Source organism: Salvia hispanica, chromosome 3 (genome assembly GCF_029641045.1).
Source record: "Salvia hispanica isolate PSC_SH4W2 chromosome 3, Shi_PSC_v1, whole genome shotgun sequence".
NCBI lineage: Eukaryota > Viridiplantae > Streptophyta > Magnoliopsida > Lamiales > Lamiaceae > Salvia > Salvia hispanica.
In genome coordinates, this window is record NC_142694.1 from 20,321,865 (window position 1) to 20,349,303 (window position 27,439).

At 33.7% G+C, this 27,439-nt stretch overlaps 2 protein-coding genes across 2 annotated transcripts; both read left to right on the forward strand.

The window, feature by feature from the left end:
- The first annotated feature begins 195 nt into the window (after window positions 1-195).
- Window positions 196-1,367, forward strand: LOC148930345 (uncharacterized). The gene is given in 4 exon segments (XM_089066433.1): window positions 196-262; window positions 357-616; window positions 618-953; window positions 1,159-1,367. Coding segments are annotated over 4 exon segments (762 nt in total). The 3' UTR covers window positions 1,258-1,367.
- A 14,200-nt stretch (window positions 1,368-15,567) lies between these two features.
- Window positions 15,568-17,417, forward strand: LOC125212768 (protein kinase PINOID-like). The gene is made up of 2 exons (XM_048113016.2): window positions 15,568-16,361; window positions 16,484-17,417. The coding sequence occupies exons 1-2, from the start codon at window positions 15,814-15,816 to the stop codon at window positions 17,229-17,231; spliced, it is 1,296 nt and encodes a 431-aa protein (XP_047968973.1). The 5' UTR covers window positions 15,568-15,813; the 3' UTR covers window positions 17,232-17,417.
- The last annotated feature ends 10,022 nt before the right edge of the window (window positions 17,418-27,439 follow it).

A 27,439-nucleotide genomic window follows, 5' to 3' on the forward strand; every position in this document is an offset into this window, starting at 1 on the left:
TCTAGAGCAGGAGCTGTTGCTGTCAGTTTTTATTTTTTTCACTATATGGATAATTTTTTTCTCTCTTTTTTATTTTACTAGCATTCATTGTGGATTTTGCTAAATGAATGAAATTTATAGTTTAAACTTCCACATAATCCATTGATCTTGTACTTGATTTTTTTTTATCAGCATAAATTTTGATAACAGTAGTATATGTCAAATATATATCCCTTTGATCTTGTTCTTGATATATCTATTTCCTATTTTTTCCGGTGCATATGTATTCGACCAAGCTCTACGAGACTGTGTCGGATCAGATTGATTCCTTGGCAATGCAGTATAACATGACTGAATTTGTCGTTGGGATCAAGCAGTTTGTGATCACGCCGTCAGTAGCACGTCTGTTCTAGGTGGAAGCGCTAAGCTAGTGTTCTTGGTTTGGAGCTCCATTCTCTCCGGTGCTGCAGGGCTGCTCAACTTTGTTTCACAATCCATGGTGTTTTTTTGGGTGTTGTATTATCTGATCACATCGGAGTCTGGTGGAGTTACCGAGCAAGTGATATATATGTTCCCCATCACACCTTCTGCAAGAGACCGGTGTGTTGAAGTGCTGGATAAGGCCATCTCGGGAGTTCTAGCTGTTAGCAACCGTTGAGATTGCCTTCTATCAAGGATGCATGACTTGGCTTATCTTCAGATTATTCTCAATACACTTTTTGTATATGTCAACTGTGATGGCGTTTGTGAGCTGTTTGCTGCCTCTGTTTCCCCATTGGATCTCGACAATACCAGCAACGCTGCAGTTGGTGTTCGAGGGAAGATATTTATTGGCAATCACGTTGTCCATCATTCATCTTGCGCTTGTGGAGTATGGAACTATAGAGATACAGGAGGATATTCCTGGTCATAGTGCTTATCTTACGGGTCTCAGCATCATCGGTGGGATGACATTGTTTGACTCTGCATTGGAGGTAGTTTACTTCTGTCTTTGTCTGCTGTTGTTTGTTACTTATACTTTGATAGACAATTCAACATCACTTTCCATGGTTTCATTAGCTCTGTTAAACTACATCAGATCATGCATCGTTTAGACAATGATTATGGAACATCCTATGTAAGATGATCTTCGACAGATGATCTGTTAAATGATGTTTGCTGTTTGCTTCACTTTAGCAGGGAGCAATAATGGGGCCACTGATCACTACAGTTGTAATAGCTCTGAAAAATTTGTATGTTGAGTTTGTATTGGAAGGACAAAAGGAGGAAAGTAAATAGGAATTGGTGTGGTCTGATCTGTTTGGAATGTTAAATCGGCTCTTTAATGAGTTGGTGTATGGGTTGTGCGCACAACTCTGCTTCTCAATAACCGAAATGTGCGGATACCGCAGGAAATTGTCTTATAAGCATAAAATTTGCTTTTCACTTTTTTTTTCGTTTACTTTTTGTCATAAAAATTTATTGATTTGAGATTATTGTTTATGTAATTGCAGAGATTGTTTTGCTTATATAGTATTTTAAAATTTATTTTCCATTTAAAGAAATATTTTGATCTGATAGATTACCTAGTTTATTTCATAAGTTCATCAATTGCATACGTTAGGAAAAAAAGTTAGTACAAAAATAGTGCGGTTCACCTTCCCAAATTCTCCGATTCTTTTATTCATATTCATATAGCTCAGATTGTTATACTATAGTTTAAACCCATGAAACAAATGTGATTCAAAATTAATTTAGCAGATTCATATATCAAGAATCCAGATTTGAATTTGGTGATTATTTGCATTTGATATACAAATTTTTACAGCATTTGCAAAATAAATATACAATTTTTTGTTAGAATAATTTTTTTTTTAATTTGAAGATATTTAATTTAAAATTTAATATTTTCTTAAATTATTACGGAATGATTAGCATAGTTTATTTTAAGTTAATTCGTATTTATGTAAGTTTATGTAAGTTTATTGTTATCCAAATAAAGATAAACGTACATAAACTGTACACGTACAAAATACCCCTAAATTTTAAATTTAATTGAATTATATATGAATTAATTTAGTTATTACTTAATAGTAGTAATACAAAAGAAGTGACATAGGAAATTCATAACAAATTTTCACATGATTTTGAGTTTTATCTAAAATAAATATTTTCCCGTGGTAGTAAAGTCATTTTTTTTTGTTATGGATATTAAGGAAGAGATATTAAAGTATATTAAATGAAGAGATAATAAAATAGGTAAGAGGGAAAAGTAAAGAGAATATTAATAAAGTAAGAGAATGAATTGAGTAGTAGAGGGAAAAGATGTTGCTTTTTGCTAAAAAGGGAAACGATACTACTAAAATAGAAAAATAACTCAACTATCATGTAACGGAGGGAGTACAATTTTTAAATAAAATAATATATTTTTCTTAAATTTGTAGACATTTAAGTTCAAATTTAATATTTTCCATAATCTATATATGTGTATAATATCTTTAAATTTTAAATTTAATTGAGTTATTTATGATATTAGATTTGTTAATTGAATAGCAATAAAAATAAGTGACGTAAAGAAATTTGTAACAAATATTCACACGATCAAATCCAAAACAAATATACAATTTTTAAATAATTTTTTAATTAGTTTTATGTCATTTAATTAGCTGATGTTTTTGTTTAAGCTGCAAATAAAATTATATTTTATTTCTTTTATTGATTTTGTCAACACGATAGAAGATTGTATAAATCAATTGGAAATTGTGGAACATAATTAGAGTATTAATTAGATACTAATATAATTAACCCAACTCACACCACAACGCAACGCACGACTCTGCCTTCCTCCTAAGTCGCATCAACTCCACTGCCTCTCTCAACGCAACTGCTGGGTCCTCGACGCCGCCGCCGCCTCCTCGACGCCGCCGACGAGGCCTCCTCGTCGTCATCTTCCGCATCCCTGCTTCTCCTCTCACGGTTTTTTCTCCCCCTCTCCCTATCTCTATCTTTCCCGCAGTGCTCATCTAAATTTTGCATTGCTTGTGAATGAGTGTTCCCAAAGAGAAGCACCAATTTTAGAATGTATGGCAAAAGGGTTATAGTTTTTGTTCGATCAATTCTATTGGGGAATTTATGTTTAGTTGGCACTTTTGCTTAATTATGATTATTGTTTCTTACTGATTTTAGTTTTTGGTTAACTAGAATGATGTTTTGTGTTTAAAAAGCCATCCGAAGAGTACACTAGGGATTAGAACTTTAGTACATTATGAGAGAGTTGAATTATGAACTGCTGCAGTGTTGCAATCTGCCGCTGCAATTCTTTTCTATTTAGTTTATTTCTATTCCTTTCTTTTCTTGTGGGGAGTGGCTTGACCAGAAACACATGAATATTTACTAATGTTCACTTATGTTTTTGCAGTGATGTAGATATGTATCATCGTCGTGGCCATCACACTATCACCGGCGAGTCCTCTCAAATGAGATCAACCGAACGAAACATCCACGAGAATGTCGATGACATGGAAGATGATGACCATGTAGTGCCTGATAGGAGGATAAAAATTGAAAGGGATCCGCACTCTGGGTTTGTTATGTTGACTATTAATTAAGATTCTTGTTATTATATATTAACTAATATTAAAATATTGTAGGAAATTATTGACCCATTGGCAAATGGCAAGTAAAATTACCTCATCATTTCACCAAATCCGAAATCCAACGGGTTTTACCTGGGCTAAAACCCCAGATGACGTTAAGAATGGTTACTTTGAGGAGTTTCGAGTAAGTATTAGTTTGATTAATTTAGCAGATTCATAAATCAAGAATCCAGATTTGAAATTGGTGATTATTTGCAATTGATATAATGTGTGGTGTGTGAGAATATGGAGTACAATTTTTACAGCATTTGCAATCATAGAATGTGCATATATGTGCAGTTTGTTTAGACCTTAGATTTGACTTTTACGTACTATTTTTGGATGGTTGGAGTATTTTAATTGATTTGTTTATGTTACTGACATGGTTTACTTCCAAATATAGCAAATGTAATACTATCTGATTTGTACAGTTTGATTACATTCTTGTTTTTAAATTTCATTTGCATAGCATTTTACACATCTATGTATTTTCTCACTTGTGTTCTGATTTTGAATTGCTTTATTGACTTTTGGATATTGCCTACAAATATATTTTTATTTTTTATTTTTCTACAGAAATCATATTTCTGGCCCGATTCATGGGAGCAGGAGGTGTGGGTCCTTTGGAAAAAGAAAGCTGCAATCAGATTCTCGTCCTTTATTACCAGCTTAAAAAAGTTTAACGCTCCTAATAAAGCAAGACCGGGTTACGTATCAGAAGTGATGTGGAAAGGATTACTAGAGCATTGGAAGGATCCCGACGTGATGCATAAATCGATACTTGCAAAAAAGGCCAGACTTTCCGAGCCCGATGGTCCCGGAACCGGATACAGTAAGAATTACGGAGGCTCAACTTCAGTTGCATCAAAAGCTCAAAAGTTGGTAAGTGTTATATATATATATATATATATATATATATATATATATATATATATATATATGAAATTCATTTGGCAATAATGTTTGTTTTATTATATTTTTAATAAATAGGCAAAAGAAAAAGGTGTTCCCGTTGCTGAAGTTTCGTATGAATCATTCTTGACACTACATTGCAAGAATGGGGAATTCACATATAAGAGGACTGCCGATATAGCTGTAAGTTATAAATATGTATATATGTATTTAGATATATATATACAATGGTGCAAATCGTACTTAACATTTTACATTATAGAATGGTGCAAGCTTCAAGGTTGCTATGTCTAGCTCTGAACCCACAGAAAAAGTGATTATGTTATGATTTAGTTAATCTTTTACCTACACTTAATTAACCTTTTGAACTTTCTCCAAGATTTAGGCAGAATAAGAACTTCTTCATGTGACTATTACAAAAGAATTAATGCATATGTTGTTGTAGCGACTTTATTTTAATAACTAATCGTTTTAAATTAAGAATTTATATAAATAGTATTAGAGTATTACGTTAGCATTATGTAGATATATTCAATTGATAATTCATATAACATTTATTTTCATTTATATTAACTAGGCGAAGGTCAAAGAGCTTGCTGCTGCTCAAGGCGAGAATGCCAACTTGAATGATATTTTTGTAAATCAAGTTATGGGAGGCCGTCTCGACAAAAAGAGGAGGATGGTTGGAACCGGAGACCTCGGACCATGCCTTGTAGATAATTCCTCTACCCACAATGTTGGAGGGACAAGTCATCAAGTGGACCGCAAACTTGAAGAGATGGAAGAAAAATTCAATGAAGAGCGCGAGAAGAGAATGAAATTAGAAGAGGATATGAAGATTCTATATGAGAAGATGGACCAGTTCATGTCCCATCAGTCCCACAACTCGAGTTATTCTGTGCTTCAATCTCGTAGTCATGATTCTGAAGAATTATGAGTTTGACTCTTTTGAGATTCACTATCATCTATATTTTAGAGTTATGACAGCATCGAACTTCATGTAATTTTCAAAATACTTATTAGTATATCTATTATTATCTTTTGCTACAAAGAATTATTGTGATTTATTTGTTGAAATGTTGGGTTGTAGTAAACAGGTTGCCGTAACTGGATAAGAAATAAAATAATTTTTCTGTAATATAATTTTAAAATTAGCAACGGAATAGCAACAGAATAGAAATATAAAAATAAAAATAAAAATAATCCAGGAGCGGACTATATCCGTTGCTAATCTAACTCCGCTACTGATCCGCTAGTACTAGCAACGGATATATCTGTTGCTAAACCTGATTCATTTTCGTTTTTGATTTGATCACCATTTAGTAGCGGATACTCTTTGTCGGAAATCCGTTGCTAAAACTTAGCAGCGGATGGTGTATGCTGCAAGCCATTTGGCAGCAAGGTTTTTAGCGGCGGACACTATCTGCTACTAATCCGTTGCTAACGTGATTTAGCAACGGAATTAACTTATTTAGTAGCGGAAATGTCCGTTGCTAAATCACAAGATTTTTGTAGTGTTCATTTATTACACACTTCATCATCTCACTTCATTTATTACACACTCTATCATCTCACTCCATCATCTCATTTCATTTATTACACACTCCACCAATTCCTTAAAACCTGTGTTATAACTAAATGTGATTATAAATATGGGACGGAGGGAGTATTATATAGTCAAGTGGGATGATTTAAATTGCAATCATCCATGGACTTTCCCAACTTGAAAACATTTTATCTCAACCTTTTGATATACAGTGAAATTCGTCCTTATTAAGTTTATTAAAATCAAATTTGATTAAAGGATTATAAAGCTCACCAATTATTAGATTGTAATCCCACATTGTCAATTTTATCATTAATTGATGCGTAGAAACCCGATTAGAATTGGTACAAAGCACAACTGAGAGTTTCTTAATAGTTCGCAATTAGGATGATTAGATAGACACTATGAGAGAACAACCTAGCTAAAATATAAACTTAAAAATTTTACTACACTATTTAATTTTCAGCTGACGAATGTCTAATCTCAATTTCAACTTGAAAAGCTAGAACATTATTGAGACGCTTTGAAGATTATAATTTATACTTATCTAATTCGGGTTAAAATTTAAAAGTTCGGAATTTAAATATAGCAATTATCTTTACGTTAAAACTCCCAAAGAGAAGAGAAAATAAACACAGAAGACCAAAGGCGAAACTTATGCTGAAATCTAAAAGGTGTTTTGTTCAAAATACACTGTCAATTAGTAAATTACTCCGTCCTTTCATAAAAATATGTACTCTTTTCTTTTTTATCCGTCCCACAAGCTAGAATATATATTTTTTAATTTTAAAAAGTCTTTTCTTTCTAATGAGGTGAGACTCATTTCTACTAACAATACTTTAATTATTATTATTTTTCTACCTCTCTCCTACTTTATCAATTTTATACTATTAAAATTTATGTCGAATCCAAAGTATATGTTTGTCGGGGACGGAGAGAGTATTTGTTATCGATTCATATTGCCGATGAAACATGAAAACAAAGCAACCAGATAGCCAATAATAGTACGTACTAGTATATTTTTCTTATGTATTGATTGCTTTACCACTTGTTTTATGTATTGATACGTGTGTGTATTGTATTCCTCAAGAATATATATATTTATATTATATTCCAACTCTTGGATTCCTAACCTATGTAATTTTCCTATATTTGGGTTGTTCCTGATTTGGTGATTAAAGCATCATAAGTAAACTAAAGTTAGTACTTGCAATAAATTATTTATACATTATAGTACTATTAATTAATTAATTATGTATGTGGGCAGGTGATTAGGGTTTGTCGATGTGACAACATATATTGTCTGTTTGTCTCCCTATCAAAACAGCGTGAATATTGCTATTGTGTGTCTCTTCATTTAATACTCCTCCTTTTTTGTTATTTTACTTATGCTTCATCTTTAATATTTTGGTAGATTTAAGATTGGCTATTGAATAATTTGAATTTTATCTTTCGAACAGAAACTTCCTATTTTCTAGTAAAGTAATCAACCGTAGGGAAACATCTACGAAACGAGTTTTATCACATTCGATTCTTATTACTATCATACTAGAGATTAAGATTCGTAAAAAATACTTATGTGCTGAGGATGTAATCAAACACCATAAAAATTAAAAACAAGTCAATAAATATTGGATGGGATCTCAATATAATTAAATTTTTATGTTAAGCATGAACAATTTTATATACATCCAATTATACATATAGAAGGTTATGATTTTTGAGAATTATTTTTAAAATGAGATCGTAAAATTTATTTTGGTGATTGACATCATTAAATGACACCCATGTCGTCACGAAAAAAAGAGTTTATAATAATAGGTTTACAATCTTCAAATTTTGAACTCCTAATAAATAAATTATGAAGCATATACCAAGGTGAGTTTTGTGTGAGACAACAGTACAATGTCATTAGGTATAAAATACCCATAAAATTATTAATATGTCACACATAATTGTACATGTCTTTTGATTCATATGTTGACATATCTCATGGTAAGATGTTTTTGTTGCGTGATAATGTTTGTCTTCAGTAGTCTAACTAATTAGGTCTTAGGAGCTGGTGAAATTAAGGTGAATGATTGAAATTGATTAGTACGAAAATGATCTCATACAAGACATAATAAGATCACCCCAAATCTAGAAAAGAGGTGACGGATCCCACAAAATCTCCCTCTTCTAAGATTTTCTCCTAATCAACTTGTGCACATATAATTAAAACAAGATTTGCTTATCAATTTTACAACATTTCTTTAATACACCTTGCCCCAATTTTTAACTATTTCTTTATTCTAGTTGATTAACCAAATAAATAAGGGTATTTAATTAAGGATAACTTTTTAATTGTTTTAGTGTTTACTGAAAACATTTCAACTCCAGGATAGGTACATATTGTTTCATTTTTCACTTAAAAATATTCTGCGAAAAGTTTTTGACCAATGTGGTGGTGTACGAGGACCTATGGTAGATGTGATTTTAGCAATATAATTACACATCAACAAGTTCTTAATTAATACTCCTTTCGTCCAAAAAAATAAGGACACTTAAGATGCTACAGAAATTAATGCATAATTGGTAAAGTAAGAGATATTCGAAGGTAAAATAAAATAGATGATAAGAACAGAGTTAAAATAGTGCTAGTGGATAGTGAGACTCACATTATTATTAGGCCATGTTTGGTTGACGGGAAAGTAAAGTTGGAAAGGAAAATGAATCCCGAGAATATGATTCCTAATAACTTTACTTTCCAGTGTTTGGAAAATATCAAGATTTTACATTTTATAATTGATTTAAACACCAAACTAAAATTATGGTACTTATTATTATTTTTATATTATTTTTTATTTATAAAAAGAAATAGTAATAATATAAATTTTTTAATAAATAATTAATTAGAAATGATAATAATTATATTATTATATATATTATTACAATGGATAGTTTAAATATGGATCATCCATCATAATATAATTGTCATTATAGTTACATGGAGTATTATGATCATTTATAAATATGATTATTATTATAATTATAATATTTGCGGATATTATATTTAAATATATTTTATAATTTAAATTTTTCTACGATTTTATTGATTAATTATTAATTTATAAAATAATAGTAATAATTATTTATTATTATTATTATTATTATTATTATTATTATTATTATTATTATATCATTTATATTATAATTATATTTTGATTATTTAATAAATTATTAATTACTATTATGATAAATATTATAATAATACAATTATAATTACGATAAATTTAATTATAGTTATTTATTATACTTAAATTAAATACTATAATTTATAATTTTAAATTATTTTTAAAATATTGTATTTAATAATAATAATAATAATAATAATAATAATAATAATAACAATAATAATAGTAATATATTGCATTAATATGTAAGAATCCTAAAACTAGGAAAGTAAATACCTAAGAAAAGCTAGGATTCTAAATTCTAGAAAATTATACTAACTTTTCTTGTTTCGGGATTCTGATTACTTTCCCAATATGATTAAAAACCGAAACAAACACATAAATTTAAAATGTAAGGAATCAGATTACTTTCCCTGACAGAATCCTGACAACCAAACATGACCTTAGTGTTTAATGAGTTGTAATGGTGGGCAATAGTAGTATAAGTTATAAATAAGTTGATGTAAATGAATAATGAGTTTAGAGAGCTTTCCAAAAATAGAAATGTGATATTTTTGTGGGACGGACGAAAAAGAAAAATGTTCTTATTTTTATGAGACAGAGGGAGTATAAAATTTCATTTAGCCATGAAAACCATGCACGTAGCTTTAGAAAATTTTTACAATACATTTTTTTAAAGAAAATTGAAAATTATGTATCTCTCTGTAGTTATTTTGAAGTTGGAATACTTTAGTTAAAACACTAAAAATGACGAGGAAAAATAAATTATTTACCCTTTAATTAAATTATTATACTATGTCCTACAATCCACACCCCAAAATGGTTTTGTTGCTTCAATTGCTTTAGTGTGTTTTGTTTTTTGCTTTTTTTTTTATTTTTTATTTTGTGTATTTTTTTGCTAGCTCGTTTATAAATAAGAAGCCAGTATGAAGTATGACGCTGAATATTCCTTATTTCCAATATTATAGTTTCCTGCGACGTGCGTCGCCCGTTTTATTTAAATAATAAAAGGAATTAAATAGTAAACATGTTACCATATACCAGACTTCGAAGATTTTTTGTCCTTTAAAAATTTTGAAGAACGAAAATTGAAATACTCATCAATTTAAATCAATAAATATTTCATTTTCTTCAATCTTTTTAAATAAAATAACCCATATAATTAACGGTGTAGTGACAATGTTAAACAAACAAATTATAGTCAAAATACTAACTCTTACAAAGTGCACTAAAATATACTTATTCATTTTTATATACTCCATATTTTTAAATTTTTAAATAAAAAAATATACACTGGCTGACTCGCATTTTCGCATACATATCCAACCCTTTCCTACTTAGCCTTTTTATTTTGTTTTTATAGTACACTTTCCAGTTTCCACTATCTACGATTCTACATATATGCAGCTTTTTTTTTAAATATATTTTCCACATGCATATGAGTTGTTTCATTTTTTACTTTTGTACTACGGAGTATGTATCATTGAATATTGTCCTCAATAAAATAAATTTCCAGAGTTAATTAGGAATTAATGTGTTTCATTGATTTTTTTATCATCATAAAAAAGAAGCACTATTGTAAACATTAAAAATATCAATAGAAATTTACTACGATCAAAAAGAAAAATATATACTCGATCTAGTGCCGTATGTAAATGTTAGTAGTGTATGCCGACTGCCGACTAGTTGTTGGAATAATGAAATATCCCCACCCCCACCCCCACCCCCTCAAATTATTGATTCTATGCATTATTATTATTATTATTATTATTATTATTATTATTATTATTATTATTATTATTATTATTATTATTATTATTATTATTGATTCTATGCATTATTATTATTATTACTAATGGGAGCTTTTTACCGGAGAAATATACCACTTCCTTCGTCCTATAAGAACATGCACTTTCTAAATTTGTAAACTCTTTTTTTTCTCTAATGAAGTGAGGCTCATTCTCCACTAGCAATACTTTAATTATTTTTGCCTACTACTTCTCTTTTGTTTCACCGATTGCACATTAAAATCAATGTCCAAGCAAAAGTACATATTCTTGTGGAATGTGATATAACAGTAAAATAATTTTGACACGGGTGGCATCGACTTTTACAATAGAGCAAGCAAGAATCTCAAATATTGTTTGCCTCTCGTTACCGTGGAAATTAGAGAGATACTAATTGTTCACAATCACAATGTACGTAATCAACTTCTTGACTGCCTTATCCAATGGCGATTAATTGTGAACAATGAGTATATCTCTAATTTTGTGATTATATGATATAATTACTATTTAACTGATAAGTTCATTAATATGTAGCTTTATATTTTACCGCTACAATGATTTGAGACTTCTTTACTTAAAAAAATGCAGTTTTATGTATTGACAATTGTAATATAATTTGAGCCGGATTAATTTTATGAATAATGTTTTTGGAGATAAGCTCGTTAAAAAAGGATATTTGAAATTGGGAACATGCAAAGAGCCTCGTGGATAGCAGCTCGGCACGGACTACAGACGACTACTTATGCTTCAGTCGGCTTAGATCCTTCTATGCAAGGCTATGAGCAGAAATGCGATAGGAATTGTAGCTAGAATTGCATCGGGAATTTAATGTCGCGCGTTATCATAGAACAAATATGGAAAATGATATTGCGGCATGCAAGAGATGGTGAAGTAGCTCATGTTGTCCCACAAGTCAAGCCACACTCTTGATGATTCTGCACTGCACAGATATGATTGACCTACGTATCACAAACTAGTACAAACTTGATAGTACTATATTTTTTTTTAGAACTTCATACATTCTTTGTTTGTTTAACTGCTAACTTTTAGCCTTATCACCAGAATTTCTATTTTGTAAATTTAATGCTTATCAATAATTGATTTGAGGTTTATTTGTAAATTGAAATTAAATAAAAAAATTGACCAAGATGACAAATTAGTGGCTATCATAAAAACTATTAATAGAAAACACAGAATTAGAGACGGACAATGCTGTTCCTAATTGATAACAATATATGTTGTTGCTAATTAGTGACGGTAGTGTCCATCGCTAAGTCCAGTACTTTTCGTTCGCAATCGCCATTAGGTTTTTGTGACAACATATTGATTTGTTCTTATTTTATAATCACTCTATTGACATGTTCTGATTTTGCAACCAATCAAAATTTTGGCATTAGCATTGTTTGATGACTTACTTACATGATAGTATCAAACATTAACCAAAATAACTTCACATCACAGGCAACGGAATGACGTTATACTATACTAAATTAAAATATTTCATTTATTTAATTATATATTCAGACAGAATGAGATGGAAGGAAGAAAATGAGAAACAAGATAAGAGATAGTACAAATTAATTTAATGTGACGTCATTTCACTGCATACAATATAATGAATATAGTATGACGTTATTTTAATTGACATCTGATAGTGCCACGTAAATAAGTCATTAAACTATGTTAGCATAAAAATTTTGATTGATTGCAAAATCCAAATAAATTTAAAAAATAAATAATTAAAAGATAGGTCTTCAAATTAATATTTAAAATAAAAATTTAGTAAAACGGAAAATATCCCTTTTTTAATTAAGAAAATCAAAATAATATCTTAGTGGCTGGTATATTTGTGTAACACTACTGATATCGGGTGGATGAACAGGTGGCAATTACAATTGATCACTTTTTCTCCTGTCCAGGGTCATGTTATCTATTTTGGCTTCTCTTACTATCATGAGTCATATTCAAGTATATTTGCATTCTTTGTTGAATACGAGTTTTAATTCACAGTTAGTAAAGTAAGAGGGATAGAAGGAAAAAATTAAAATATTGTTAGTAGAGAATTAGTCTCATCTCATTAGAATAAAAACTTTTTAAAATTAAAAACTATAAACACTTGTGGGATAGATTAAAAAGGAAAAAAGGTGCTTACTCTTATGTGATAGATGAAGTATGATCAAAGAAGTTATTCACTGTATATTTTATATTCATGTCAAAGTTATAGCCACTTTCACCAATATATCCTTATCTAATGATCTTAATTTACCAAAGTTTCACTTCCCTTAGTTATTGTTATTTTCTGCATTATATCCTTATTTAATTATCTTAATTTATCATGAATATTTCACTTTCGTTACAGTAAATAAGAAAGCATCCATATTACTATGTAAGTTGGCCAAACATTAGAGATGTAATGCTTGAGGTTAAAGGTCTCAGGTTTTGAAGCCTTTATGGTGCGGCCTCTAAATTTATGTTCATTTACCAATGAATAAAAGAAAGAAAGTATCCACATTATGTGCGCCAAGTGGTAGAGTGGTTAATGCTCGGACAAAAGGTTAAGAGTTCAAAACCATCATGGCGTGACCTTTAAAATTTGTGTTGGTCTAGTGGTAAAGTAGTAATATCAGATGCCAAAGGGCTGGGGTTCGAGTGAACTGTGACGCCGTCTTTAAATTTAAATTTATTTACCAATAAAAAAAATATCTACATTTTCTCGAGTTTCACACATTTTCTTTACAATATTCATCAACTTCAAAATAAATTTTTATTTAAAGTTTTGATACTCACAACACAGACCCTTATTCCATTTCATTAAAAAAGTTTTCGAACTCGGACTCTCACGGATGAGGTGCAATATATAGTCAAAATAAAAAAAATATCAGGGGAACCCAAGGGCGTCCACGTATGCCCCAATGTGGGTTCGCCTGTGGTTAACCCAATCGTAAAATATTTTTTGTGCCGACAAAATCTGGGCGAATCCATTTCTGGAGCTACTTAACTCAAAATCGGGTGAATATGGATAATTCTTGACAGCTCTAACGACATGCAACGTAGCATGGAGAATATAGTTTGGTGCAAATGGACCGTGGGTGGGGTTTGCAACATGAGATGGTCCCTAATTGCAATTCCAACTGTTGATTTCCCTTTTGCTCCCAATATTGATGGCATATCACACATGCTTTTGCATATGCCAATGGGTCAAGTGGCTTTTTGATGTTACATGTCTATTATTGTCTTTTTACATCCTTCCAACACCTATATATATTGCTCCTTTTATTTCTTATTTATAAAAAAAATCTACCAATATTGCTTCAATAAAATGGCTCTGATTCTAACAACTATACGATATAAGAGTATTAGCTTTTCTTATTTATATGTTTGTTGAGGCTGAGCAACTAATCCGACTGGAGATAGAAGATATAAGTGCTCAATTGAGAGTTGTTGATCCATGCACTTCATGACTAAGGTCGTATATTCACTAAGACCTTAGGCTGCAAGGAGGTTGTTCGAAGAAATGTTTCAACGTCATTTCCGCATGTGTCGACTATTATTTGAGGACATCGCAAATAAACTAGCTATTCGTGACTAGTGTTTCCAATAACGCTTCTACAGATTCAGACAAAAGGGGCTATCAACACTGTAGAAGTGCAATGACGATTAAGCAACTCACATATGACACTACTGTTGAAATGTTTGACGAGTATCTCCATGTTGGTCAAACAACAGGTTGGTTGTGCCTGAAGAATTTTTGTCGTGGGATCATTGAGGAATTCTGCAACACTTATTTGAGAAAATCAACCGTAGACAACGCCTAGTTTTTGGTGGATATGCACGATAGGTTCCATGGTCCTTGGAATTCATGGCACATTGATTGCATGCACTAGGAATTGAAAAACTTGTCTCGTGGCATGAAGGGATGCCTTCACTAGCAGACACATGGGCACAAATCTAATATTTTTTTGCTCGATGCGGATTATGACTAATGTCTGTGGATCTAGCATGCATACTTTAAAGGCACAAGGTCGAACAACAACGTCAACGTCTGGAATGAATCGCCTCTACTTAACCAGTATGCATTGGGAGATATATTTGTTGTAAAAATTATATAGTTAGACACATAAATAGAGGAAAATATCATGAGAGGTAGTACTATGCAAATGATATTACTCCCTCTGTCCTATTATAAGTTAAATGTTTATTAACTCTAGATTTTATCCAAAGTTATTTTATGAATGAAGTGGGACTATAAACTAAAGATAATGATGTATTTATTTTAAAATATTCATTTAAAATATAATATTAAAAAAACAAAATATACTATATGACGTCAGATAGTGAAGAATGAAGGCATTCCCACACGTGCACTACAGTCCCAGCACGTGCACAAGACAAAATAAAATGAGTGAATTAATTACTGAAAAAGCATTTTTATCAGAACCATTAATTAATATTTTAATCACTCACTAGTTACTACGTCGCGTGATTAGTTCCCAACGACCAATTTTCTCCATATATATACGCACACAGACCCAGAGCTGTATGCAGAAGCCATTACTCCTTTCTACAGAAACCCTACTAAGCTAGCGCTCTCCCTCTACCCCTCCATTAAAATCTCTGAAAAAGCTTCTTCCATCGATTTAATCATCCTCGATTTCTGATATTGTTTGGATTTTGGATTTGTTTTTTTTCTATTCACTGTTGATTCAACGTCAAACACTCATTATCTCCCGATTTCCCCCAAAATTGGCGACGAAAAACCTAATCATCGAATTGCATTCCTTGTACATGAGCTCGCGCGTAAAATGTTAGTCGAATCGCGGCGGAATTCTGACGAATTGATTACCTTCTCCGGCAAAATCAGCTCGATGAGCAGCGACACCACCACTCTAAGCCACTGCACCAGCTTCAGCCGCCTCTCCTTCGAGCTTCCGGCGAGCTCGCCTGATCAAGCCACGGCGATGAAACCGCACCGATCGTCGGACTCCTCGTTCCAGGCGATCCGCCTCAAATCGAACCTCACGTTCCGCGATTTCAGCCTCGTGCGCCAGATCGGCAGCGGCGACATCGGCCGCGTCTATCTCTGCCGCCTCCGCGGCGCGGCGGACGACGGCCGCCTCTACGCGATGAAGGTGGTGGACAACGACGTCCTCGCGTTAAAGAAGAAGACGCGGAGAGCGGAGACAGAGAGGAAGATCATGCGCCTCCTCGATCATCCGTTTCTCCCCACGCTTTTCGCCGAATTCGAAGCTTCAAATTTCTCCTGCGTGGTTATGGAGTACTGCGCCGGCGGCGATTTGCACACGCTTAGGCACAAACAGCCGCAGAAACGATTCTCTCTCAACGCCGCTAGGTAATCTTCAGATATTTCAAAATCGTAATCGCGAATCCCCAATTCTCAATTCAGATAACATCAATATTTAATTTCGTGTAGTTGCGATTATTTAATTAGTTAGAATTATTGCATTTTTGCAGATTTTATGCTGCGGAGATTTTGGTAGCTCTAGAATATTTACACATGTTAGGAATAATCTACAGAGATTTGAAGCCGGAAAATGTGCTTGTTAGATCGGACGGTCACATAATGTTGACCGATTTTGACCTCTCTCTCTGCTCCGCCGCCGTCCCCGCCGTCGAGTACCCTGACTTCTCGCCGTATCCGCCGTCGCCGGCGAAATCCTCCACCGCGTCGGCGCTGACTCCGTTCTCCTGCATCTCTAACCGCCTCTTCCGATCGAAGAAGATCCAGACCCTGGCCGCGAACCGCCTGTTCGTGGCGGAGCCGGTGGCGGCGCGGTCGTGCTCATTCGTCGGGACACACGAGTACGTGCCGCCGGAAGTGGCCTCCGGCGGCGCCCACGGCAACGCCGTCGACTGGTGGGCGCTTGGCGTGTTCATCTACGAGATGATATACGGCCGGACGCCCTTCGCCGGGGGGAGCAACGAGGCGACGCTTCGCAACATTACGAAGCAACCCCTCGCCTTCCCCGGCGCATCGTGCGGCTCAAGTGAGACGCACGCGCGAAGACTCATATCCGGGCTGCTGAACAAGGACCCCAGCCGCCGGCTCGGGTCCAAACGCGGTGCGGCCGAGGTGAAGACGCACCCATTTTTCAAGGGGCTGAACTTCGCTTTGGTCCGCTCCGTGAGGCCGCCGGCGGTCCCAGAGGGTTCGAACTCATCGGCGAGGCGCATCGAAACGCCGCCGTTTTGTGTGTTTTAATTAGGGGTATTATTAGCTAATTTAACGTAGAGTTAATGTTTAGTATTGTGGTTTAGGTGGGAAAGTGTATAGATAGTCCACGGGAAATGATGCGGCGATTAAAAAGTTTTATTCACGTAATTATTTTGTAATGAGAGTTTATTAATGAGGTTAGTACGATGGTAATTACTTGATTATCATAATTAATGCTTTTGTTCCAATACTGCATATTCTATTCATGGAATGGAGGGAAGTCAGGGAACGGTGGATATTTAAACATTTTGACTTTATCAACTATGAAATAGTAATACTATAAAATTAGAAATAATTAGTAACCTTATTTTACGACTCCTAGTTATAAATCTTGTAATTTAATGGTATTCTTTCATCTCTATAAAATTTGTCTTAAAATCATAATGCGCGTGCACTTAAGCTGATAAATTAATTGTGTAAAATTACATTTAACTACCCTTTTTTTTAATATAAAACGATTTTTATGGAAGAGATGCTATGGTTACTGTTATGAACTTATGAGTTCTAAAGTAGGCAACATTTTAGGTATTTTTTGAGTTTATTATGGTTATATTCGATTGCTATAGTTTCTCCTGGAATGCAAATAATCCGATGATTGAGAATCGATGCCATCATTATAATATACTCCATTCGTCCTACAAGAATATGCATTCTTTCTTTTTTAGTCCGTCCCATAAAAATATGTTCTTTCCAATTTTAAATTTTTTTTTTTCTCTCTAAGAGCACTCCCAATGTTCTCCCTAAAAACTCCCCTATTTCTCCCTAACTCCTGCCACATCAGCACCAAAATTTATCCCCAGTTTTTAGCCAACTTTTAGCCAACTGCTTCAATGGTTTCTCCCTTATTTTTCCCTAACTCAACATTTCATTTTTACATCATCATTTTTAATATTGTTTAATTTTCCCTACAAATGTGTTTAATAAATAGATTTATAATGAACAATTCATCGTTGTATTAATCACTGGAAAATATAATACAACGAGAAAAAAAAAACTACAAATAAAAAACCATAAAAAACAAAGATTTAAAAAACTAAGAGGGAGGGGCGTCCGACGGGAGGCCCATCAGGATCTTCATATTTTGGATGGTCGACCAGAGAGACTGCTTCTCTTCTGGGGTTCCGCCGCCGGTGAAGTACAGCGTGTACAGCTGCGTCAGATTGGCGACATTGGCAGAGAGCGTGGCTTGTTGTATGAACTGGGGTTCCGACTGGGCATCCGACGATGCGCCCTTCCCCTTCCGCCTCCCCTTCGCCTTCTTCGCTCCCACAGGGCGCTCGTGCGGAGCATCCCCAGTCAAGTCGATGGGGGTCGCGCTTCCCTCACTCTCCGCACCGCTAAGTCGCGAGCGCACCGATTTCCCGTGCAGCGCGGTGTGCATCCCCGTCCGGAATTTGGGGAGATCCTCCAGCCTATCATAGATGTTCCAATACTTGAAGCCCTTCGACAAGAACTGGCCATTATACCTCTGCATGGCCTCATCTCGGACTATGTGCTCGTTCTGGCCACTCGTCATGTTCGTCATCAAGTTAGAGTATATACCGTTGAAGTGGCCGCAGTCCCTCATGAGGCGCTCCCAATGCCGGCGGATCGCCTCGCTGCCATGGTCCTTCATCGAGGCAGTCTTGTTGCTCGTGTACTTCTCCGCAACCCGCTCCCAGAACATGAGCTCAGTCTGGTAGTTGTTGCGCTCCGCGTTCTGCGTCGTGTCCGCCCAGCAGTTGGCTATCAGCTCGGACTCTTCCAGAGTGTAAGTAGTCCTTACCCGCTTCGGCGGCTCATCGGAAGCCGTATCAGTCGCAGCCGTCGACGCCGGCGCCTTCCCCTTCCTGCTCCTGGAAGGCGGCTCGGCGGGCGTTTCTTCCACCTCGTAGTCGTCCGTGCTGAGTGTCGGATCCGTTGTGTACGTCGCGTCCTGAGATCCTTCGTCGTCTGGGGTTGATCCAGGGGTGTCGAACAACGATGTGACTATCTGGGGGCGATACACATCGTCGGCTGGAGAGGGCATGCTGAGGGCAGACTGGAAGTACGGAGAAAGTCTCCGCACCGGAGGAGTCTGCAATGGGGACGGACCCGCATATGGATATTGGCTGGGAGGAGAGCCCATCGACAACAACGAGTTCATCCACTGCTGATTTGCTTCATTAGTGGGGTTGGGAATTTGCGGACTCGACTCTTTGCCCTTATCTTTTCGGGAATTTTTCCTACTTGAACTCATAATTTTGAAGATTGAAGATTGAAGATTGAGATAATGAGATTGAAAAATTGAGAGAATGAAGATTGTGTGTGATGAATGGAGGAGGAGGAGGAATTATATATAGTTTAGGAATTATAGCCGTTGAAAAAAAAAAAAAAAAAAAACGCCGAAAAATCGCCGAATCGCGCCTACAGTGGGCGCCGATGATTCGGCGATGAATCGGGAGTTGGCGTTAATTCGGTAGAATTAACGCCGAATTATCGCCGAAACCATCCCAACGGCCGGCGATAACTCGACGATTTTCGGTGAAAAATCGCCGAGTGTATCGCCGGACCATTGGGAGTGCTCTAATGAGGTGAGACTCATTACCAACTAACAATATTTTAATTACTTTTCTCTCTATCTCTTTCTTACTTTGCATCAAAACTCTTATCGAACTCAAAATGCATATTATTTAAAGATGGAGGGAGTCTTTCATATTGCATGAGGATACTCAAATCCAAAACTAATGATAGTTATCACTTGACACAGTAGATAAATCTGTCTAAGAGACAAATGAATAAAATGGAGTAGAAAACAAAACATATCAAAATAAATTGAGTTGGTTGAAGTAATACAAATTTGTAGGAGTGAAATCAGGATTCAACCTATTCATAGTCTGCAAAAAGTGTGTGAAATATTGCCAAAATCAAGAAGCCTTTATGTCAAAATTTATGTTGCTAATGTCACATTTTTGGTAGCTACCTATTTGGCCACACTTGGTAAAAACAAAATTCCCAAATCCCACTTGCAAGTGTAATTACTTATTGGATCATGATTTTTCCATTAATAATGAAAGATAAATAGAGTACTTCAAAAACAGGTGGGATAGAAGCCAAAAATTATGTGCGGCAAATGTCTAACATGCGCCGCAGCACACTAGGGACCTTTCATGTGGAGCGTTTGGCTCATATTTTCAAACGAACTGCAGCTTGCCTTCACATTTTTGTGTTTGGATCAAAACTTTTGAGCATAAATATTAAGAAATTGTGTTAAATTGATTAAATAAAATTAAAAATAAAATAAAAGAGAGGAAAAAGGTTTCGTATAAAAGATAAGAGCATGCACAATTGTGCTCTTCACGGAGATTATGCTCTTAACTATTCATGGGTCTGGCCCCACTTTTATTTATAAGTTGCGTCTCATTGAAAATATTCACTTTTCTTTTTTATTTGTCTCAATCAAGATGACTCATTACTTCAAATGAAAACACATTTATCTATACTTTATTCTCTCTCTCTTACTTTACTTTATCCTTTTGACACACAAAATATAACTGCACAAAATTCCGTGTCGTCCAAGAAAGAAGTAATCTTCCTTGGGGCAGAGGGAGTATTTTATTTCCTGCTCTTAGCCAAAACACAACACTCACAACCATACTATTTATTAAGAGGATGCTCTTCACTATTTATGTGTTCCCCATTCTATTATTCAGTTTAATATCTACAATTGCTAAAAGCATTTCATTAATAATAAAACTTCATTAAAAACCCGAAAATGACATTACAAATTTCTAAAAATTAAAAGTTACATAATTTAAATCTTAAAAATAAAAAATCACATTGAAAATTATTCTCTCAGTTCGCCATTAGGAGTCCAATTTATAGGCGACACGGGTTTTAATAAATGTTAAGAAAAGTGGTTGGAAAAAGTTATTGGAATAGGGGTTCCACTTGTATATATTAGTTTCAAATGAAATGTGAGTGAAATGAGTTAGTGGAAGGTGGGACCCTATTACCATTTATGGTAAAAATTAACCAGGACTCCTATTCGCGGACGAACTAAAATGTAAAAACGTGACTCCTATTCGCGGACATATGGGGTACATAATTTCAAATCATAGTTAAATAAAAAGGTAAAAATTACTCATCCGGCGGCGGCGGTGGCAACATGATTAAATGAGACATGATGAGGGCAATTGTTTGTTGATGTTTGAGAGATAGTTTGGTTTGCTGTAAAACATTGGGTTGACAATTGTTTGTTGATGTTTGAGAGATAGTTTGGTTTGATGTAAAACATTGGGTGATAAATGAAGGTATTTATAGATAATTTGGATAAATTTGAGATAAATAAAAATGAAAAATAATAAAAAAAAATTTGAAAAAAAGGGTCATAAATGGATGATTATCAAATACGATAAGTGAAGTTGGTAAATAATGTACTAGTAGTATTCTTACATTGCAATTAAAGTTATATACTTCCTCCGTAACCCTGTTACATAAAAGATGTCATACTTTTATTTTTAGTTTGTTCAATTAAAGATATGTTATTTCAATTTTTGGAAAAATTCTCTCTCACAATCAAAATATATATAAATTTATATTTTCTCACTCCACTTAGCACACAAAATAAAATCTCCTTAAATCATGTGTCATCCACAAATGTGATATCTTTTGGGGACGCATTGAATTTTTTCTTTTGAAATATCTTACTCAAACTGACACAGTTTTAAAACAAAATCAATTATTTTTCATTTTTTTTCCTACTCTTTTCTTTTCTACTTAACAACGAATAACATTGCATAGAATCTCATATGTAAAGAAGAAATACATCTTTTATACTTCCTCGTCTCACTTTAAATGACATGTTTTTCTTTTTAGAATGTACTGCTTTAACTGACACATTTTTTGAAATGGAAATATCATTATTTCCATTTTAATGTCTTTTCACCCACTTTAAGTGACGCGTTTTTCTTTTTTAAATGTACTATTTTAATTGACACATTTTCTGAAATGAAAATAGCATTATTTCCATTTTATTATCTTTTCACCTACTTTAAGTGACATGTTTTTCTTTTTCGAATGTACTCTACTTTAATTGACACATTTTCTGAAATGAAAATATGATTATTTCCATTTTATTATCATTTCACTCAATTTATAAAATGATATTTCCATTTTATTATCTTTTCCATTTTATTATCTTTTCACTCAATTTATAAAATAATACTCCCTCCATCCCTCTGCAGTAGATGCGTTACTTTTTGGCACGAGATTTAAGAAATTGTGTTAAAAGTGAGTTAAGTGAAGGAAGAATAAAGTAGGAAAGGAAAAAGATAGAGAGATGCTGAGAGATTAAAGTAAGAGAGAAGAAAACTTGGTGTTTTTTACCAAAATAGGAAATGACTCAGATATAATGGGACAACCAAAAAAGGAATACAACTCAGCTACAGAGGGATGGAGGGAGTATTGCATAAAATTTCATTCTAGATATAAAATACTCCACTTAAAATGGGACGAAGGGAGTAAGTACTAGTGTTTGGAGTTACTAAATCGAAGTAAGTACTCCCTCCATTAGTAATATCATTCTTTCATTTTGGGCGTTTTATAATAGTAAATTTCATTTTTTGTAAAAAGTAATATATTTTCTCATTCTTACTTTTTTATTTCTCTTGCTTTTCATCTCTACTTATTATCTTTCTTACTTTATTATGATCTTTTTCTTAATCTCTATATTCGAAAGAAATAGCTCCACTAATATGGTACAGAAGAAATAGTATATTATCTTTTTTACTGTACTATTATCTTTTTCTTATCTTTTTTACTGTACTATTATCTTTTTCTTAATCTCTATACTCAAAAGAAATAGCTCTACTAGTATGATACACAGGAAATAGTATAATTTGCACTAAGTAAATCAAAATCATAGTACTAGGGTGGGCTCGAGAGAAAAATTAGTGAAAGGAATTTAATTTAATTAGGGGTTGTGGTGAGATACGTGACAACACATGGTATGTCATGTGAGCAGAGCTGCCCACCCCCACACCCTACCATACATACCCCACCCCAAACAAGCAAAACAAATTGGTTGTGGAGCCATCTTTGTTCTTCCTTGACGTGGAGTATAACGAACCGACAACGTCGTTTCAATGCAAATAATTTAGTTTCGATGCTTGAATAAATATTTATCATCTTGTAACAAATGATATGTAATAAGTGGCAACATTTCATTTGATGATAATCCAAATTTCATATGCGCACACACATATTACTCCCAAATTCGTGTTAACGTGTACCTATTGGGGGTGGGTGGGGGGGGGGGGGGGGGGGGGGGGTATAAACTTAAAACTATTCTCCCTGTAAATAAAAGATTTCTTAATAGTAAAACATTTCCCAAATTAAACAATGAAATATCAATAATTGAAGAAAAAAAAGATTTCGCGTATTAAAGCTACATTCATTATTATATTCGTCCTAGGCTCTAGAAGTTTGTTGGTAGGGCTAGAAAAGGATTTGACTTGTATATATCGAATGCAAAAAGTTAAGAAATGATAGCAATAATTATTACTCCAACAATGGGAAATGAATTGTTCAATCATGAAGGAATGGCGATGCTATTTAAGATATTATTCTATTATTTATTGAAATTGTGCGCTCTATTGTAAGAGCATCCACAATAGTTGATGAGCGCGTTTACGAGCCGCTCATCCGTCGTGCTCGTCAAATATTGCGATCGGCGAGCGGCAAAAGAACGACCTAGACGGACGACCTCTTGTCCGTCGTTGCGATATCCGCTCGTCTGCGCGCTCGTCCGCTATTGTGGATGCTCGACGGACGAGCATTAATTTGGTTTTTCTTTTCAAAACTTAATATATACGGCTTATTTCACTTCATTTCATTTGCACCACTTGTATTTATTAGAGTTTTGTATACTAGAAATCACGTTTTGAGTGATTGGATACTGTAATAACTCTTATTTTATTTTCTAAGGAATAAAGCAGATTATTTTTGTCTTAATGTTGTTATGTTTTACATTTAATGGTTGTTTTATTACATGTTTAAATGTATAAGAACTTAACAAAGTCTAAGTCTTTGTTTTAGTAGACCGGTTGTGGGCGTCGTCCACTGTAAGGTAACACGTCAGTTCTAAACAAAGAAAAAGAAGAATTTCACGACCTAGATAGGCCTTGACTACTTATCGAGAAAGGTTACAATGTCAGTCCGATTGTTTCTAAGTCTTAATGAAATAAGATGACATTGGTGTTGAATAACACTGAACGGATCTAACAGCAAGACGTGTCTTTATGTTATCTACTGAAAGACAAAGTCTTGATAAATAAGTATTTCTTAATCTACATATGTTAGCATTGAGCATACAATATTGATTAAGCACAACTTTGAATTATCATATGGTGCGGGTTTTTCGTAACCCAATAAGCCTGATATTTTAGGTGGAGTTGATTAATATCTAGCGGTGCTATGATTGCTATTATGTAGGAACGCACGCGAGAGGAGTCTCGTTTGAATATGTCCTCAAGAGGAGCGTAAAACGAGGTTTTATTATTCGGAACCTAGCTAGTTGGAGTTTGACTACTCTATGAATAATAAATAAGGGTTTTGTGCTGAGTCCACTCTTGGAATTAATAAGAAGTTAATTAATTAAGTCCATAACAGAAAATAATTAATTAATGGACATTTGTATCTTAAGTGCGGGAAATAAACATTTAATTTTAAATGGAAACCCGAATTACTCATAATTTCGGATTTGGATAAGCAGTGCAATATTATTTCTGTAGTGGCTGCAAATAATATTCCAATATAAGCTTGTACTCCCCCTGTCCCATTAGAAATGAAACGTTTTCCTTTTTGGGTTGTCCCATTAAAAATGAAACGTTTCTTAAAATAGAAATAATTTTATCTCTGCTTTTTCCTCTCTTTTACTTTACTCTCTCTTCTCTAACTCACAAAACAACACTACATAAAATCCTGTGCCGATACGTTTCATATTTATTGGGACTGATGGAGTATTATATTGTGGGTTCAATTTAATTAGTCCTAAGCTAATTGGGAGAGGTCATATCCAAAACCTTCCATAGATCCCTGTCTGAGCCCAATATGAACTATTATAAATAGGAGAATAAAGGAGAGACAGATACACATAATTTTAGACCTAAATTTTTTTAAAATTTTGCCCCCCTCGTCTCTAGGGTTGGACGAAAATTTCAGCTCTCCTCCGTGAGAATTTCTTTCTTCTTTATTCGAGTCCTAAGTGTTCCGGTGAGATCAGCCCACACTGATATCGGAGTACGGCTCGGGAACCAGTCAGAAGATCTGTGGTCGAGTATTGAAGATCAACACGTGGAGAAGTAGCAAGCCATCCGTGATTCTTTGGAGAATCAAGAAGGTACAACTTCTGCTCCGTAGAAAAGCATATTTTAGATTTTAATTAATCAAAAGCATGTTTTAATTCAAGTTATGAGCATGATACATGTGATAATTGCGCGAATATAATTTTTCTATATAATCTGCTAAATAGATCTAGTCTCTGATTTATTGCATGCTTCCGCTGCCAACCCCAACAGTATTAACGGATAATTTGTGAAAATCGTTGAATTGTAGTACTTTTTAAATTTTTTTATTTAATAAAATTATGATTGCGCTTTCTCCGTTCGTATTTGAAATTTTAATTCCATATTTCTGAAATTTTTTTGTTGGGATATCGTAGTACTTGTCCATTATCGTGCAGTGGGATGTCCTAGTGATGTGGCAGTGCAGTGAGATGTCCTAGTGACGTGGCAGGAGGTGTTTTTGGGATGTCCTAGTGCTTGTCCGCCGGGATATCCGCCCTATTGTGGATGCTCTAATGCATAATTTATTTACTACTGTATTTGTACATATCCTTTATTATTAATGCATATAACGGAGTTGTGTTATGGTGTCACTAATTTTAAAGTGACAATGAACCATCAATTCTGTGCTGCCATGTAGCACGTTATCCTGCAATATACGTATTTCTGCAATATTCATTAGTAGGCGTTTTAGATGGATTGCAGTGTAGATTGTTGAGTATTGAATTATTGTCTATGATGCAAAATAATTGTATACAAAAGCAATCAGTCTGTATATAGAATGCAAATTAAACATTCTATGCCTATAATGCAATACTCGAAAATCTATATTGCAATCCATCTATTACTATCATGTACTTTGCAGAAATCTATACAAATGCCTACTAATAAATATTGCAGGATTCGTCCCTAATATTACAGGATAACGTACCACGTAGCAACATGAGGTTGATGGTGCGTTATCACTTTAAGAAGAATTGTCATTTTAATACATCCATATCCATGTACATAATTATTCCGAGATACATTGACATCTATCATAGAAGATAGGGAAAATTAGATTTTCATCACTGACACTCGAAGATAGTTCACAAATACGTTAAATACTAAAATGACCACCACAACCACATTTGTTTGCATGAGATAGGTATTCTAGCATGAATCCAAGATAAGAAATCGACAGAAATTTATAAAATTTCGTTCTAAAATTAATTGGTAACAAAAGAAATTTTAAAATTAATTATTGATAAACGAAATATTTTATGAGATTTATAAAATACTGTGGTTTCAATTATATTATTTTATTATATTGATATGAGATATTATTATATTTATTATAATTTCATTTGCCAAAGATCCCAATATTTAAATAGTACTATTATTTTGTATATATATCTGATTACATGTGAGTCAAAATATTAATTGTTAAAAAAGTATGTCGGATATTAAAAAATAATCGTCCCTTCAAATTTATTTTACATTTTTCTGAAAGTAGAACAATTAGATTGGTAATCATATATTCTTAGTCCATTTCCCGTTCTAGTTTGTCTCATCCAAGATATCTATATTTTATATTTGGAATAAATCCCCTTTTTCTTTCTCATTAAAATATTCTTCTATATTTTTTCTCTCTACTTATTCCACCCAACAACTCTTCCTAAAATCTCCAATGCCACTCAAGAATATAGACATCTTGAATGGGACGGAGAAAGTACTCCCTATGCCAATTAAAATTAAACGTTTTCGGTTTTAAATTATCCCACTAAAAATGACATACTATTTCCTAAAATGGAAACAATATTATGTTTACTTCTTCTTTCTTTTAATTTATTCTCTCTCTATTTAACTCACAAATTTTTCATGTCGAAAAATAAATGGGAGCATAAAGAATTA